General features: G+C 44.3%; 1 protein-coding gene across 6 annotated transcripts in view; it reads right to left on the bottom strand.

Moving 5' to 3' along the window:
- SGCG (sarcoglycan gamma) overlaps positions 1–17,201 on the bottom strand; it is a 170,428-nt gene that overhangs the window by 81,155 nt on the left and 72,072 nt on the right. For all 6 annotated transcript variants that reach the window (XM_074985525.1, XM_074985530.1, XM_074985499.1 and 3 more), the window contains 3 exons: positions 15,406–15,507; positions 10,201–10,288; positions 3,042–3,161 (listed from right to left, as the gene is read on the bottom strand). In XM_074985525.1, the coding sequence (XP_074841626.1) occupies positions 3,042–3,161; positions 10,201–10,288; positions 15,406–15,507 (310 nt within the window). The remainder of the gene's footprint in view (positions 1–3,041; positions 3,162–10,200; positions 10,289–15,405; positions 15,508–17,201) is intronic.

Raw genomic sequence — 17,201 nt, 5'->3', positions numbered from 1 at the left:
GAGGCTCTGATGATGGCAGCGGTACTAGAGGCAGGCGAAGAGACCAGGATGCCATGGAGTGCCTTTCTGGTTATTCCCATCACTCATGCATGTCTCGTTCTGAACAATAACATGTCTCTTAGTCCTGGGATCTAGCACAGCAAGGATAGTGATGATGCTTTGCAGGCAAATAGCATCTGTATGGAGAATGGTACCTATAACCATGCCTGTGTGAGAAATAAGACTATGAGCGCCTGGACGAAGGAGGTGGTGATATGGAGGGGCTGCTACCCCAGTGCCTCTGTGATCTGACCTCACACAAGGAAGGAGATCGTGGTTTTCAAAATGGTGAAGGCGACCTCAATGTGTGATAACGTGGCGATGAATGCAAGAATGGCTATGGAATCGAATACCAGCCTGGAGATATTTGTGAGGTAACAGAAACAGGCGGTTGCAACGAGCAATGCGGTGAAGGCTCAGGAGTGTGCCTGTGTTTCAATCTGGACTTAGCCTTGGTGTGCTTAGGGTCTTTATCTGTAGTGTTGATTAAGTCCTTAGCAGACTGCAGGACAGTCGGTGCTGGTACAGTTGGTGCTAACGATTCATGGCCAGGTGCTGCTAAAGTCGGTGCTGATGGGGTTGATGCCGCGGGAGTCTGTGCTGTGGGAATGGGTGCCTTGATTGATGCCGAGGCCTCTGGTGCCGCTGGACTCTGGGCCATCAATTCCGAACGCTGCAGTATGGAAACCATTAGTGCCACCTTTGGATGGTCCGGAACTGATCTACCATTTGGTTCCGTTTCATGCACCAGTTCAACTTTAAAACTTTAAGAGTCTCTATCTCTGATAATCAACCAGGAGGAAAGGAGAAGAAAAGAAGAAAAGGCTCAGTTCTGGGACCGGTGTTGTCCAACATGTTTACTAATGACCTGGATGAGGGACTGGATTGCACCCTCAGCAAGTTTGCAGATGACACAAAACTAGGGGGAGAGGTAGATACATTGGAGGGTAGAGAGAGAATCCAGAGTGACCTGGATAAATTGGAGGACTGGGCCAAAAGAAATCTGATGCAGTTCAACAAGGAGAAGTGCAGAGTCCTGCACCTGAGGTGGACAAATCCCAAGCACTGTTATATGCTGGGGACCGACTGGCTCAGCAGCAGTACGACGGAAATGGACCTAGGGGTTCTGGTGGATGAAAGGCTGGATATGAGTAAACAGTGTGCCAGGAAGGCTAAGAGCATACCAGGGTGCATTAGAGGAGAATTTTGAGCAGATCTAGAGAAGTGGTTGTTCCCCTCTGTTCGGCACTGGTGAGGCCACATCTAGAATATTGCGTCCAGTTTTGGGCCCCCCAGTATAAAATGGATGTGGATGTGCTGGAGCAGTTTCAGTGGAGGGCAAAAAAATGATTAAGGGGCTGGAGCACAAGACCTATGAGGACAGGCTGAGGGATTTGGGCTTGTTTAGTTTACAGAAGATAAGACGTAAGGGTGATTTAATAACAGCCTTCAACTTCCTGAAGGGGAGCTCTAAAGAGGAGGGTGAGAAACTGTTCTCAGTGGTGTCAAATGGCAGAACAAGGAGTAATGGTCTGAAGTGGAAGAGGGAGAAGAGTAGGTTAGGTATTAGGAAAAACTACTTCACCAGGAGGGTGGTGAAGCACTGGAATGTGTTGCCTAGAGAGGTGGTGGATGCTCCATCCCTTGAGGTTTTTAAGTCCCGGCTTGACAAGGTTCTGGCTGGGATGACTTAGTGGAGTTGATCCTCCTTGAAGCAGGGGACTGAACTAGATGACCGCCTGAGGTCCCTTCCAGCCCTATGATTCTATGATTCTATGATAAGATGAACAACAGTCAATGCTGAGGAGAAGGTAGAAACTCTGTCTGCAGCTGCTGGTGGTTGAGAGGAACTGGCTGAGTCTGGACCATGAATGTGAGAGAAAGGGCGTGAAACAGTGCGTTAGAGCCTGCGCATGTGCAGTCCAGCTGAAAACAGCTATCAAGATCTCTGAGCTGTGGTGCCAGGGCAAGCCTGACACCTAAGGTGGAGCACCCATGGGGACAATTGAAGAAGAAATTCTTGATGTGTTTTTAAAACCTGCAACTACCTTATGCGTCCCCAGATTACACCATGTTCTGTAAACAACTGATCACGCTGACTTAATGAACAAATATACTAAAAAAAGGCTTATTAAAATTTGTTATAATGGACATGATTCTCCTTTCACTTATACAGATTCTATATGGGAACAATTCCATTTACTTGTATTGATATGCTCCTGATTTGCATGGGAGTGAAAGGGAATAAAACTTTACATGCCTATAAGATACCTATGGAACTGAAAAATTGTCTTTGCCAAGTAGAAGATTACTAAACAAGTAGAATACGTATTTTAACGTCATTTCAATGAATGTCTGACTGATTCTGACTTTGTACACAGACATTTTCAAAATCAGTTAACAACTGTGCAGTCTTTTATATCTTTGCTAACCCTACTTTTTATTAAAATTCAATGTCACTTAGGCATACAGTTATAAATGAAGTTAAATAAAGTTGTAATTTCAATTAGGTTAGAAAGCAAAAACTTAAGACAAAACCCCCAGAAATAAATATAATTTATCAATACATATATTTTAACAAGTTTCTTAGAAGTGCTAAGTGTACGCTAACTACTACTGTGATTTTTTATACAGTGAATAACTTGCCTTGACCCATTAAAACTAAGATCTCAAAGTTTTAGAATACTAATAATGAACACAAGTTAAATATTACAATTGTAATTAGCTTCTAAAATATGGAAACTGAAATTGATAGTAACTAACATGGTAATTTCAGTATTTTCTTTGATGAATTATTCTGACTTAAATCCAGACCAACTGAACTTTAATATGTATTTTTTAAACCATGTTAGACCTGGAAAATGTTGTTAGGTGAATAGATCATATAAATACTAGTTTACTATGGAACAGAGTAAAATAAAATGGTACTACTCATGTGAGTGATTTTGCTTTATTTATGTGGAAACACATTTTTAAAGTATTTTTAAATGTCTATTGCAAACCTGTAACTCGAAGTTTATCTGTACCAACTGCAACCTCATTTTCATCTACTGTAAAAAGCAGCTTGCCATCTATGGAGCTGATCTGAAATTGCTGACCATGGACTTCTACCATTTTAGGTCCTGAAAAACATATTTGACAAAATAAACAATTAAAGGAACTTTCATCAAGTTTCTTTGCTTACAGTCTACATGTAAATAATCAACCATCTAACATTAGTTTATTCAAAATCAAATTTTATCAACTTAGTGAACCATCTAAACACATTTAGGAATTGTGCACTCCTTAGATACTATGGCTATGGTTACACTGACCTGAACCACCAGGAGTAGTATGCAAATGGGCAGTCTCAAAAATGTAAATGGTCGCCAGCATAAAAAGAAAATGCATAAATATGGTTTTTCTGGCAAAACCCACCCTTTGTTGGCAGACTCCGGCCATTTGAATTTTCGAGACCACCTATTTGCATACTGCTGCCAGCAGTTTGGGTCAGTGTAACCACAGCCCATGTGATGGGGGAGATAATATAAATACAAATTTCCAACATAGATGGATCTATTTACATAAACTAATTCTGTTGTTTAAAAGTGTGTCTGGAAACATGCTTTTAAGCTTGGGTTTACAGCAGCTTATACATTGGTGAAGCCAAGCATTCATTTCCTTGGTCTTAAAATTACTAAGTGTCTTGGATCAACATAGGTGTAACATCACTTCCTTAACTGAAAAACAGAAATGACTTACTGATAGGTTTGCAATATTCTCATTTTTTGGGACAATAAGTTCTTCCATAAAACAACCCCCTCAGCTGTTTTCCCAACAAGTGAAGTTCTGCTCCCACATTTCACAAATGTTGCCTATCATGATTTTCTTAAATTATATAAAATTAGTTGAAAAATATTTAATATTTTATTTGGAATGGCAAAAAATCATCCATTGGGACTTGCAATACTAGCCACACAGGCTTTGTCTACACAACCAAGTTTTGTCATCAAAATTGCATTTTGTCCACCAAACAATGAGTGTGTACACACTGCAAGGTGACTTTTGTTGGGGACAGTGCGTGGGTTAGATGACAAAATACATCTCTCCCAAAAGAATAAACTGTTAATTAAACTGATGGTACAGAATGTTACTGTGCAACAAAAAAATAGTTAAGCTATTTTGTGAAAGCTTGGGGTTATGAACATACATATATGTTTATATATATATATATAAAAGTGTGTGCCTAATTTGTGCTGCAATGTTCAGTCCCAGCATATTGTGATGGTGGACATGTCACCGACATGGGGGGCTGTAGCAATGTGGGGCAGTCCCTAGACGCCACAGATGGTGCTGGTGGAGCATGGGAGCAGGGCAACCATGCCTGCCAAGGTGACCACTGAGGTGCTGGTTCATGAGGGTATGGTTAGTGGTGCGCAAACCACAATGGGTGCATGCGGCTGTGGGGAGGCCAGGGAGGGTGGCACACCCCTCCCATTTGGAGTGCTGGGGCTAGAGTGCTGCGATGAGAAAACTCCTGCAATCAGAACCAGCTCTTCCCAGGGTGGGTGGTTTGGTCCCCAAGCTATGCAAGAACCCTGAGCGTTGAGAAGAACATAGGCACATACACAGAACCAGGGACATATGGTACAGCAAGTAAGGTGGTGCCAGCGCTGGTGCCATGCCCTCTCTCAGTGCTGAGTCTTTATAGCACCACTTAGATGCTTTGCTACACTCTAGTGCCAGGGACTTCAGTGAAGCGGTGTTTCAGTGTCACTGCAGTGCCTTCTCTGGCACTGCATGAGAATGGCACGGTGCCTTGGCCCTGGACTGGGGCAGTGCTGAGTCCAGTGCCTTGTGCAAGTGGTGTGGAAACTTGGAATGGTGCTGCTTGCACTCCAGGTCTGGCACTAAGGGCAGGGTCTTAATTTTTGAGGACCTATCATGCCCTGCAGTAGAAGCGGCCAACTCCAGTGGTGCCAACAGCATCAGAAGTGCCGAACATTGACAGCTCGGCTCTGAGTGCACCTTCTTCAGTGGTGCTTGCTTTGATGGTGGAGGGCACATCATGGGAGTCTTTTCAACTGGCCCAGCCCATGAAGATGGTGCCAGAGGCCAGGAACATGCTGGAGAAGGGTCTGCCCTTACGGATGGGTTGCTGATAGAAGGACGCACAGAGTCCACACCCTTGGTCTCCTATGCCAGTTCCTTTGTGGAAAGCTGCTCTGGGGCCAGTGGGTGGAGGGAATTTTCATAGAGAAGTTGTGAGCCTATTGGCTTGGTCCCTCCTGGCCCTTGCTGTGAGGCTGGAGCAACGGATGAAGGACTGGGTTTGGCGACCCTCTCCCAAACACTTGATGCAGGAAACATGGCCGTTGGAGGCTGGTGTGGCTTCTCTGTACATAATGAATTGCTTAAAGCCCAGGGAGATCAACATGGTGATGATGCAGCAACTATTTCTAATGCAACTAAACCATCTAAAACTTTTCTGTGTGTGTTAAAAGAATGTTTAACAGGGTAAATAACTTGGAGAAAGGGTATAAAACACTAAACTAACTCTTCTTATCTTTCAGAGAGAGAGAGAGAGAGAGAGGTCAAAGCTCCATCTACAGATGAGGATGGTAGAGAAGGAATCAGAGGGGCCCATGCCGCATGCATACCAGATGGCATAAGGATGTACTACTGAGCACGCACAGCATGGAAAACCACGGCTATTGAAGAATCTCCAAGCGCCAGCATGAGGATGCACAGACACCCAGCGTGGAGCACCCATGGAGACACTAGCTGTTAATCAGTCCTTTGGTGTCAGACTGATTTGCCATTTTGTTGCCCAATCATTTAGTTTTGTGAGATCTTTCTGAAGTGCTTTACAGCCTGCTTTGGTCTCGAGCAGTTTAGTATTGTCTGCAGACTTTGCCATCTCATTGTTTACCCCTTTCTGCAGATTGTTTATTAACAAGTTGAATAGGACTGGTCCTAGGATTGACCTTTGGGAAACACCACTAGTTACCCCTCTCCTTTCTGAAAATTTACCATTTATTCCTACCCCTTGTCTTTTAACCAGTTCACAAATCCATGAAAGGATCTTCCCTCTTATTTATCCCACGACAACTTCAGAAATAGTGGACGCTGTCCACCAACCCCTGCCTCCAAATAAATGCTGGTGACTCACCAGAGCCGCCAGAGCTGTGGCTGCTGCAATGGCTGGGGCCTCAGGAGCGGCTGAGGCCACCAGGGTCAACAACATGGTTGGGGCTGCAGGAGTGTCTAGGGATGCCAGGGCCAGAGGAACTGCCAGGGCCACCGGAGTGGATGGTACTGTTCTGGTTAGAGGATCTGGGGCAGGGGAGAGCTGCAGCAGGGCATGGGAGCTCTCCTCCCCTAGCCCCATGTGCATGGAGCATGTTGGTGCCTGGCCACTGGAAGGCTGGGGGTGGCAGCCATATTCTGCCTTCGCACATGCAGCTCAGAGCCAGGGGCTGGAGGAGCAGTGGCACTCAGTGCACTCAGAGCTGCAGGAAGTGGAAGGAGCCAGGCTGGAGTGCACCTCCTGTCCCAGTAATTGGGAGAGGTAGATGGAGGTGTGAGGGGAAGAATGGGATGAGAAGAGAGAGGGCAGAGGACAGAAGTGAGTGATGGGCTGGGAAGGTCAATACATCGTCATACAGTATAACCACTTGGATTTAACAGACTTTTGGCATTAACGGACACCCCTTCCTCTTATTAGTCTATTAAATCAAGGATTTACCGTACATAAGTGCTTTTGGTGAGGGACCTTGTCAAAGTCTTTCTGGAAGTCTAAGTACACTATATCTACTGGATCCCGCTTGTCCACATGTCCTGTATTTAAAAGGACAGTTCTACATTTATTCTTTCCTGCAAATGTCCCTAATTTTTTTAAATGGGCAAATTGTTCCATATTTTCTGTTTCTCCACTCTCAGCAGCACTGGTGGGTCCTACTGCGGTCGGGAGCCTTGGTTTCCACCCACACGCCCAACAGTGGGTAGGCAATGGCTGACAATGGGGTTGAGTATGCAAGGCTTGTGGTCTGGCAAAGCTTCTCTGGCAGGGCCAGCTGCTCCTCCTGCTGGTCCATCAGTGCAGTTCCTGCTGTGTGCCAGATCTTGCCCTGAGGGATTCCCCCTCCCCACCTACCACTAGGGCAACCATATCTTGCTGTTCCAAATACGGGACAGAGAAATATGTGGGGAGGGGTGGCTCCCCCTGGCCGCACCAAGCCCTGGGGAGCTGGCACCCACCCCCCAACCTCAGCTGTGGGGAAGCGGCGGCCACAGGTGCTCCTGACCTAGAGCCCTGGGGAAGCAGTGGCTGTGGGTGCCCGCAGCCCGGGGCCCCAGGAAAGCGGGGGATGCTGATGCCCCACCCCCACCCCAGTCCCGAGGGCCTAAATATGGGACAATTTGTCCCTTTTAAAAAATAAGTTGGGAGGCCTTTTTGGCATCCCAAATATGGGACCATCCCACCTAATATGGGATGGCTGGTCACCCTACCCACTGCCCCATTGCCAGACAACACAGTTTGCTTGCTGTGGTGGCTGGTGAATATTGGCAGGCAGTGGCTAGTTATGTGTCACTTCTGCTGCCCACCCACTACCTCTTTACATCCTTCCTTTCTCACTGTCCTCTCCCTTTTGTGCCAGTTCAATTCCCCCACCCCACTGCTCCTCTATATGCCCTCCAGTGGGTGCATCCTGCTCCAAGCACTGTATGGAGGATCACCCTTTGGTCAGATCATTTAGCACACCAACAGCCTGGCTAGCAGATTCCTTACTCCACCACTGCCTCTGGCTGGGCTGCCAGTCAGGGAAAGTTCAAGGACCTCTGGCTCCAGACACTGGCCAGGAGGAGCCAAGCCCTGCATATCTCAAAGCCCTAAACAGTGCTGGCCTGGTGAAGCTTCTCCACCCTTCAGCTAAGCTCCGGATTGGCAGAGAGGAAGCTGTTTTCAGCCCTTTTCGCACCCAAAACCTGTGGGCCCCCCAGGCAAGGGCACTTAGCACCCTCTTCACATGTTGCCCCCATCCTAGGTCCTGTCCCCAGTGAGTGCAAGGCTGCTCCGTCCCCAAGGCACCCTCACTTGCTGAGTCACATTTGTTGAAGCCTCTGCTGTCAGGTTTCCTGGGCCTTTGTGCAAAATGCATCCTTAGGGTTTTACCCCTTCCTGTCCATGCTGTAGTTAGGGGACAGGAAGTAACTGGGTTAAGCTGGTGGTCAGCAGCAGCTTGGAAGTGTTAGCTGCTGTTCTACCATATACAGGCAGGAAGGGATAAGCTGCCTCCAGCCACAGAGGAGTGGTGGGATAGGTGGGGGGAAGCAGGAGGGAAGAGATGATTTCTGGAAAAAACAGACCAGGTCATGACTACTTATACCCTTACTTTTGGCCAGCAGCAGCACCCATCCACTCCCTCCCACAGAGTGCCAAAAGGCTGCTGCTTGCCATGTTCTGGTGTGAACCAGGACAGACATTGGTGCGGGGGGGGGTTGTGACCCTATGGCCATGTCTACACTAGCCCCAAACTTCGAAATGGCCATGCAAATGGCCATTTCGAAGTTTACTAATGAAGCGCTGAAATACATATTCAGCGCTTCATTAGCATACGGGTGGCTGCAGCACTTCGAAATTGACGCGGCTCACCACCGTGCAGCTCGTCCCGACGGGGCTCCTTTTCGAAAGGACCCCGCCTACTTCAAAGTCCCCTTATTCCCATCTGCTCATAGGAATAAGGGGACTTCGAAATTGATGTGCCTCCAATAGGGCTCCTTTTCAAAAGGACCCCGCCTACTTCGAAGTGCCGCGGCTGCCCACATGCTAATGAAGTGTTGAATATGTATTTCAGCGCTTCATTAGTAAACTTCGAAATGGCCATTTGCATGGCCATTTCGAAGTTTGGGGCTAGTGTAGACACAGCCTATGTGTGCATCACACATTGCCTTGCAAAGATGCAGCACTAGTTACTAGGAGAGATGGGTCTATCCTGAGAGCTTAGCCAGGAAGAGGCTAGAGAGCACTGGGCAGGAGGAGTTGGGTCAGGTCAGGGAGTCAACCCCACCTCCACGTGAGAGAGGTATACAAAATGTGTGTGTGACCTGTTCCCTGTGCAAAGCTAAAAGATAAGAAGGCAATAATAAGATGCCAACTATGCAAAATTTCTTTTTAGCAGGGGCTCAGTCAACCTGATACTAATTTGAACTTTTGTACTGCAAAGTTCTGATCAGTTGCAATTGAATTAACTTGAATATGAGTAATTTTACCAGGTGTTCTGTGTGCGGCACAGGGAAATATGGTCATGCTAATTATACCGCAAAAGTGCCTAACTTAAACGCGTACAACCAAATATATCAAAGATTGTGCAAGAAAAACAGAAAATAGAACCATTTAAACAATTTTTAAAAGCTAATTACAATGAAACAAAAACAGGCAGACAAAGCCTTGATTTTCCTGAAAAACCTGCAACAAAGAAATGCTTTATATGTTCACGGAATTGCTAATTAATTGGTAAGTGAGAAATACAGGTTGACCCTCTTAAATCCAGTACTTTCTTGTCCGGCAACATCTGTGATCCAGCAGTCCTGGGGCTGGGACTAGAACCATATCCACATTGGTTGGAGCCAGAGCAGTGGCCAGCAGCCTGGCCAGACCCAGAGCCAGAGCACAGGTCTGGGGCTGGAGCCCCTGCCGGAGCACAGAGCTAGGGCCAAAGCATGGGCCTGCAGCTGGAGCTCCCAACAGAGCACGGGGTTGGAGCACCTGCCTCACTGTGAGCTTGGGGCCACAGAGCCTGTGGAAGCCCACACTGCAGCATGGGGCTGGACTCAGATCCCTGCCTGTCAGAACCTTGTGGAAGCCTTGGTGGTTTGGGACTGGGGGCCAGAGCCTCGTGGCAGCCCAGGGAGCCTGGAGTCCCAGAGAAGTGGGAGGCAGGGGCCACTTGGGACAGAAGCCCTGGACCTCCCACGGTCTGGAAAATTCTCTCATTTGTGACCTGTTAAGTCCCAACCATGCCAGACCAAGGAGGTGCAACCTGTATGAGCTTAGTATAAATGGTGTACCAGGTGGGATATTCAAATGCTATCATAATGAACAAGCAGCATGTCTTCAGGCTTTATAAATATTCATTAAAATAAACAAATATTAAACAAAGGAAAATAATTTAGACTTACCCACGTTTAATCTGCCTGTGACTTCACCATCTGAATTGCGAGCATTCAGAGTCACATTATGAACAGACTGTAGAAGTAGTGATGAATCCTACAGAACCAAGAAAGATTTTCAGATTTAGTGCAATAGATTGTTTAGTGTGATCATGTAGTTGACAGATGTAACAAAACCCAGAAAACCTAATTATTTGAATAGGCATTCAACATACTCATGCACAGCGGAGATGGACCCAAACTACAATCCTTGATTCAAACACTCTTTGAACCATGAATATATTCAGATTTGGAACTGGTTCTCACCAATATGATCATTCTAACCAAATCTCCAGATCCAGCGTCCCTTTTCCCTAAATTCTTCATTTGGACTACCCCCAACAGTCAGTTACTATCCACAAATAGTTACGCCAAGCTTTCCACCCAAATATACCTTTTTCTAAATGAGGTAGTTAGATGAAGAAGTTAATATAGCATTTTTATGACCTCCACAGTTTGTTCTCCACTTTCAGTCAGTCTAAAACAGAAAATGAAATAGATATATTTGGAGATGGCAGCAGCCTACAATTAAAACATGCTGAAAAGCTATTATCAATTCCCCAAAATAGTATAATATAAAATCTGAGACTCATATTGTGAATAATATACTATCTAAGGGGAATCAATGCATACAATTAATATGGATTTCTCTCCTTGTAGGAGACCAAGAAACTATTACAACCTGATAGCTAGAAAGACTTGGTGAAAATTTGATAAAGTCGTCTGTTGAAATGACATAACATTAGAGGTCTGAGGCATTTTTTCTTTTCTTGCCAGAATCTTTATTTTTAAATTAAAGCATAAACAAAATCTCCTTGTTCAAACTACATAACAATATTTTAAAAAAGTGTAGTCCTAACGTGACTAAAATCTATATGAGCCCCACAGATGGAATTTTCTGTCAATTTATCTTTTGAAAATAGCTTACCACTTGAGTTCCAGAAAACTGGTCCAGAGTAAAACAATGAATCATGATGAAAGATGTATAACACTAACATTGTCATCCAAAGCTCCCACCTTGCAAACACACACATTCTTAATTTTAAATATGGTAGACCCAGAGGGTCTAGTGTCAGAACAGAATTGCATTTAATACAAAAATAAAACTGTGTTATAAATAAAACAAAATCAGCAAATTAGTTTGGCTGTTCTGTCAAAGTGGCCTACAATCAAGCAGGTGACAAATTATGGAGCAGTACTCATTATATACTTCAGTACAGTAGACAATAAAACCTGAAACCAATTAACCACTAAACAAAACATGGTTAAAAATCAGACCTAAAACTAAAAAGCAATACTTACCTACAGTAACTGTTCTTAAAGACTTTTTGGGCAGCTATACATTCCACTTTAGGTATGCCTGTGCTCAATGCCCTTGAGTCAGAGACTTTTGCCAGAAGCAAGGCCTAATCATACCTTTTGGACCCAGGACAAACTTGTAATATGCTGCCTCCTCCCACACTCAGACCATAATTTGCAGCCTGGGTTTGGCTCCAGTGAAGTATACATAAGAACATAAGAATGGCCATACTGGGTCAGACCAAAGGTCCATCCAGCCCAGTATTCCGTCTGCCGACAGTGGCCAATGCCAGGTGCCCCAGAGAAGGAGAACAGAAGACAATGATCAAGTGATTTATCTCCAGCCATCCATCTCCTGCCCTTGTACTGAAGGCTAGGGCACCATACTTTACCCTGGCTAATAGCCATTTATGGACCTAACCTGCAAAAATTTATCGAGCTCTTTTTTAAACCCTAATAGAGACCTGGCCTTCACAGCCTCCTCCGGCAAGGAGTTCCACAGGTTGACTGTGCGCTGTGTGAAGAAAAATGTCCTTTTATTAGTTTTGAACCTACTACCCATCAATTTCATTTGGTGTCCCCTAGTTCTTGTATTATGGGAAAAGGTAAATAATTTTTCTATATTCACTTTCTCCACACCATTCATGATTTTATATACCTCTATCATATCGCCCCTCAATCGCCTCTTTTCCAGACTGAAAAGTCCCAGTCTCTCTAGCCTCTCCCCATATGGGACCCATTCCAAACCCCTAATCATCTTAGTCGCCCTTTTCTGAACCTTTTCTAATGCCAATATATCTCTTTTGAGGTGAGGAGACCACATCTGCACACAGTACTCAAGATGTGGGTGTACCATAGTTTTCTATAGGGGAAGTATGATATCTTTTGTCTTATTATCTATCCCTTTTTTAACAATTCCTAACATCCTATTTCCTTTACTAACTGCCGCTGCACACTGCGTGGATGTCTTCAGAGAACTATCCACTATAACTCCAAGATCCCTTTCCTGATCTGTCGTAGCTAAATTTGACCCCATCATGTTGTACGTGTAATTTGGGTTATTTTTTGCAATGTGCATTACCTTACACTTACGCACATTAAATTTCATTTGCCATTTTGCTGCTCAATCACTCAGTTTGCTGAGATCTTTTTGTAGCTCTTCACAATCCCTTTTGGTTTTGACTGTCCTGAACAACTTGGTGTCATCTGCAAACTTTGCCACCTCACTGCTTACCTCATTTTCTACATCATCGATGAACAAGTTGAACAGGATCGGTCCCAGGACTGACCCCTGGGGAACACCACTAGTTACCCCCCTCCATTGTGAAAATTTACCATTTATTCCAACCCTTTGTTTTCTGTCTTTTAACCAATTCCTGATCCATGAAAGGATCTTTCCTCCTATCCCATGACCGCCTAATTTACATAAAAGCCTTTGGTGTGGAACCGTGTCAAAGGCTTTCTGGAAATCTAGGTATATTATATCCACTGGGTGCCCCTTGTCCGCATGTTTATTAACCCCTTCAAAGAATTCTAATAGATTAGTTAGACACAACTTCCCTCTGCAGAAACCATGCTGACTTTTGCCCAACAATTCGTGCTCTTCTACGTGCCTTGCAATTTTATTCTTTACTATTGTTTCTACTAATTTGCCTGGTACTGATGTTAGACTTAGATGTTACCTTTTCCCCCACCCCACTATGCAGTGACCTTGGCCAGAAGTACCCTGAGGCAGCATCTGTGCCTCTGCTCTCCTCGTGCACCCAGCTAGGAGCATAGAAGGCGCATGCTTGTTGCCCTCTTCTGTTTGTGAAAATACTAAATACATTTAGAAGGAATGTGGAAGTATTGTGGAATTTATATGTGCACAACATGTCTCCAAAAGCACCAGCGACAATAGGTAAGTAACTGTTTTTTAGCTTCCTTCCCACCTTTGAGTGATTCCGCATGTATACATTCCATTTTAGGTGACTGTGTACCAACTCCCATGTAAGTGGTTGGCCTTTGATTCTTTTGGCCTAGGCTATGAAAAGCCCAGCAGCCCCAAAGATTGCAACTATAGTAATCACACATAATCAATAAAACATTCATAGTAGTCTAAAGGAAGCAACATCTAATAAAGCAATGAATATGTGTATGTATATAATTACTAATCAAATGATGGATTTTACATTGGTGGGTCCTTTCCCATGAGTAGCGATGAAAAAAGTACCCCAAAAGTTAATTGAGTAAAGTGCAGCTGCTTTCATTTCTGAATTCTTGAGTACACCCTAGATACAATGTGATGTGTGTGTGTACATGCACAGGTGTATACTTTTACTTGAGTAGTTTTCCAGAGGGACACCAGTAACTTGTACATAAGTACATCTCCCAACTCCAAAAGCAGTTGCACTTTTACTCAAGTAACTTTTTGGGTACTTTCTCCACCTCTGCCCATGAGTTAGGGTAGAGGGAAGAAAACTGATAGGCTATGTCTACACTAGAAGCACCTGTTGACAGAAGTTTCTGTCAACAGGGTAATCTCGACAGAACCTCTGCCAACAGATTCCACCTACACACAACTTGCTCTGTCAACAGAGAACTGCCAGCCTGCACTGCCCTCTGGTGCCAGAAAACAGAATGGCAGCTCTTCAAACAGTGCTGCCGCACAACCGGAAGCCCCCTCTGTCGACAGAAGTGCCTACAATGCACATTTGTCGACGGTACTATATTCAGAGATTAATACCATCCAGTCAAATGCAGAGTTCTGTCAAGACCTTGTCGGCAGAATGCTTTAAGTGTGTAGACGCTCGCTGAGGTATGTCGACCGAAGGCCCCTCCTGTCGACAAAACTCTCAAGCATAGATCCAGCCATAACAAATTAGGCACAACCAAACCTCTCTCCTCAGCTCCACAGACAGCTAAGAGATGTATGGTGGAAAAGCTCCAATGGTGACTAAATACTGAATAACGATTACTCTAGCATAAGGGACATCTTCAGCACCCAGCCATGCTGAATTCAGAGCAGTTACTTGTTACATTAATTAACAAGCCTCCAAGAAGTTACTCACCTTATGCACTGACGGTTATTCAAGATGTGTGTTCATATGAGTGCTCCACTGTTGATGTGCTTGTGTCCCTGCACTGCCAATCAGAGAACTTTGGTAGAAGCATCTGTTTAGCGCACCATGCACTATCTCTCCTGGTGTTGTGCCATCTGGCTAGTCAGCACACAAACACTAGTGCCCATGAGTTCCTTCTCTACTACAGACTCATTGATTAAAACTCTGAAGTAGAAGGGAGGAGGGTGGGTTTTTGAACACCCACAGGAACACAAATCTCAAAGAATCATTTTTACTGCACAGGTGAGTAACTTTGAGTAATGTTCCTGTAGGTGCTTCACTCTAAGGCTACACCTACACTAAAGAGTTTTGTAGACAAAATTGGGGTTTTGTAGACAAAACTTGCAGAGCCTCTACACACAAAATACATTTTGTAGACAGAAGCTGTTGACAAAAAGCCTTGTAGATGCTCCATGTGGCTGCTACACATAGGCTACGTCTACACTGGCCCCTCCATTTTGAAAAGGGCACGCAAATGCAACAGATCAAAAATGCAAATGAGGCACAAATCTGCATATTTGGCACTTCATTTGCATAACAGTGGCCACTCGCCATTCTGGAAAAGCTCCTTTTGATATGCAAAGCAGTTGTGTAGATGAGATTCCTTCAAAAGGAAGCCACACTTCCCTAAGCACCCTTCTTCCTGAAAAAAATTAGGTCTTAGTTCCTCTGGGGTTATATATACATTCATATAAATATTTCATATATATTCATTTCCTTAATGGCTCTCTGAATGTTAAGTTTCTTTTAGCATGGTTTATCAAAATTAACTTACCACTCTAGAGTGAATTTCTTTGGCATACAAAGGGTATAAGAATTCTGACTCTCCTTCCAGTCGCAGTCCTTCTTTTGTAACATGTAAATGTCCCATCCCAGTCTGTGGAGAAGATGAAAAAGTAATGTTTGCTTTAATATTATTATAATGTTTATTTCCTTTTCATTTGTTAAGTTGGATCATTAAAGAATTATCTATTTATCTCTCTTTATAATATTAATGAAGATAAATGCTTTAAGACTTAAGTTTGGTCAGCAATTCAAAATTCTTGACTGCCTTCCAGACAATTCTTCTTAAGAAATGAGAGATTTGCATGACAAGACATGTCAATACCTTTTATTAATAATATGTTTTGTGAAGAAAAAATAAAATGTAATGCAAGAAAGCAAGCTGTTAGTGTAGTTGAGTTTTTGATCTTGAGATACTTCCTCTGAAAAAGCAAGATGATGTCTAATTATGACAAATTCAAAAGGGAATATGTGTTGCTCATCTTCACACATCTTTTGTGCTTACTTTCCAAAATGTGTGAAAAAAGTGAAGTTACTCACCTTGGTACAGAACAAAAAAGCAGTAAATTAGCACTTTTTTGTTTTGATAGTACATAGACTAGCACGGCTTTCTCTCTGTTACTAGTCACCTTGGTACAGTAACTGTCTTTCTTTGAGATGTGAGTCCCTGTCCATGCTCCACTGTAGGTGCTTGGCTCAAAGTGGTGTGGCAGATTGGAGACTTTTCTAGAGCTGTAGTCAGCCAAACTAAGTATGTGCATGCTGTTCGCACCCTTTTAGTTATGCACACTGTCCAGGTCCGGCCAGTTCCTTGAGACTGCCCTAGCATCTGAAAAATATGAGAGACTCCAGAGCGAGGAGGAGGGCAGGTAGTGGTGCACCCATGAGGACAACTTTCATGGTCATCAATTGTAAGGTGGTAGCTAATGGTTCAAAGGGTGGTGCCATTAGAGCACCTAGTACTATGTCCAAGTCCCATAGAGGTGGACAGATCTTCGAGGAGGGTTCAGATCTGTAAGTCCTTCAATGAACCTCTTAGTCACAGGATGGGCAAACACTGAAAAACCATCAGTGGGGTGACTGAAGGCAGTGACCATCGTGAGATGCACCTTTAGAGAAGCTAACACCAAGCTTGACTCTTTTAGGATAGTGTGCGAAGGAGCTGTGTGCAGTTCCATGTGATGTAATGGGCACCAAGCAGTAAATCTATGCCGTTTGGACAGGTAAGTGGCTTGGGTATTCTGCCTTCTACTATGACTTAAAATTTCTTTGACTTGTGTCGAGCGGAGATGATTGGAAGCATTGAGCCAACTAGGAGACATGCTGTGAGATGTAGGGTTTGTATTCAAAGATGATGCAGAGATCCCAGGTTCTGAGTCAAAAGGTTGGGAAGGGCAGGGAGAAGGTAGGGAGTATATGACAACATTTGTTAGAAGAAGGGGAACCAGTTTTGATGTGCCCAAGAGTGTGTCACTAGTATGATTCTGGCTCTGTTTGTCTTGACCTTGTGCAAGACTTTGGGTATGAGCACTATGGGAGGAAAGGGGTAAAGGAGAACTCCCTTCCATTTGAGGAGGAATGCATCATCCAGAGATCCGTGGCCTACTCCCAACCTGAAACAGTAATAATGACACTTCTTGTTGTGGTAGGTGGCACAGAGGTCTATGAGGTGAGTTCCCCAACATTGGAACAGGAGATGCAGAACCTCGCTGTGAAACTCCCACTTGCGGTCTGATGTGAAGTGTCTGCTCAAACAATCCACAGCAATGTTGTTGATTCCAGGTAAGT

The sequence above is a fragment of the Carettochelys insculpta genome, chromosome 1 (assembly GCF_033958435.1).
Source record: "Carettochelys insculpta isolate YL-2023 chromosome 1, ASM3395843v1, whole genome shotgun sequence".
Taxonomy (NCBI): domain Eukaryota; kingdom Metazoa; phylum Chordata; order Testudines; family Carettochelyidae; genus Carettochelys; species Carettochelys insculpta.
Note: the sequence above shows the minus strand (reverse complement) of the source record. Positions and strands in the feature narration are given on the sequence as shown.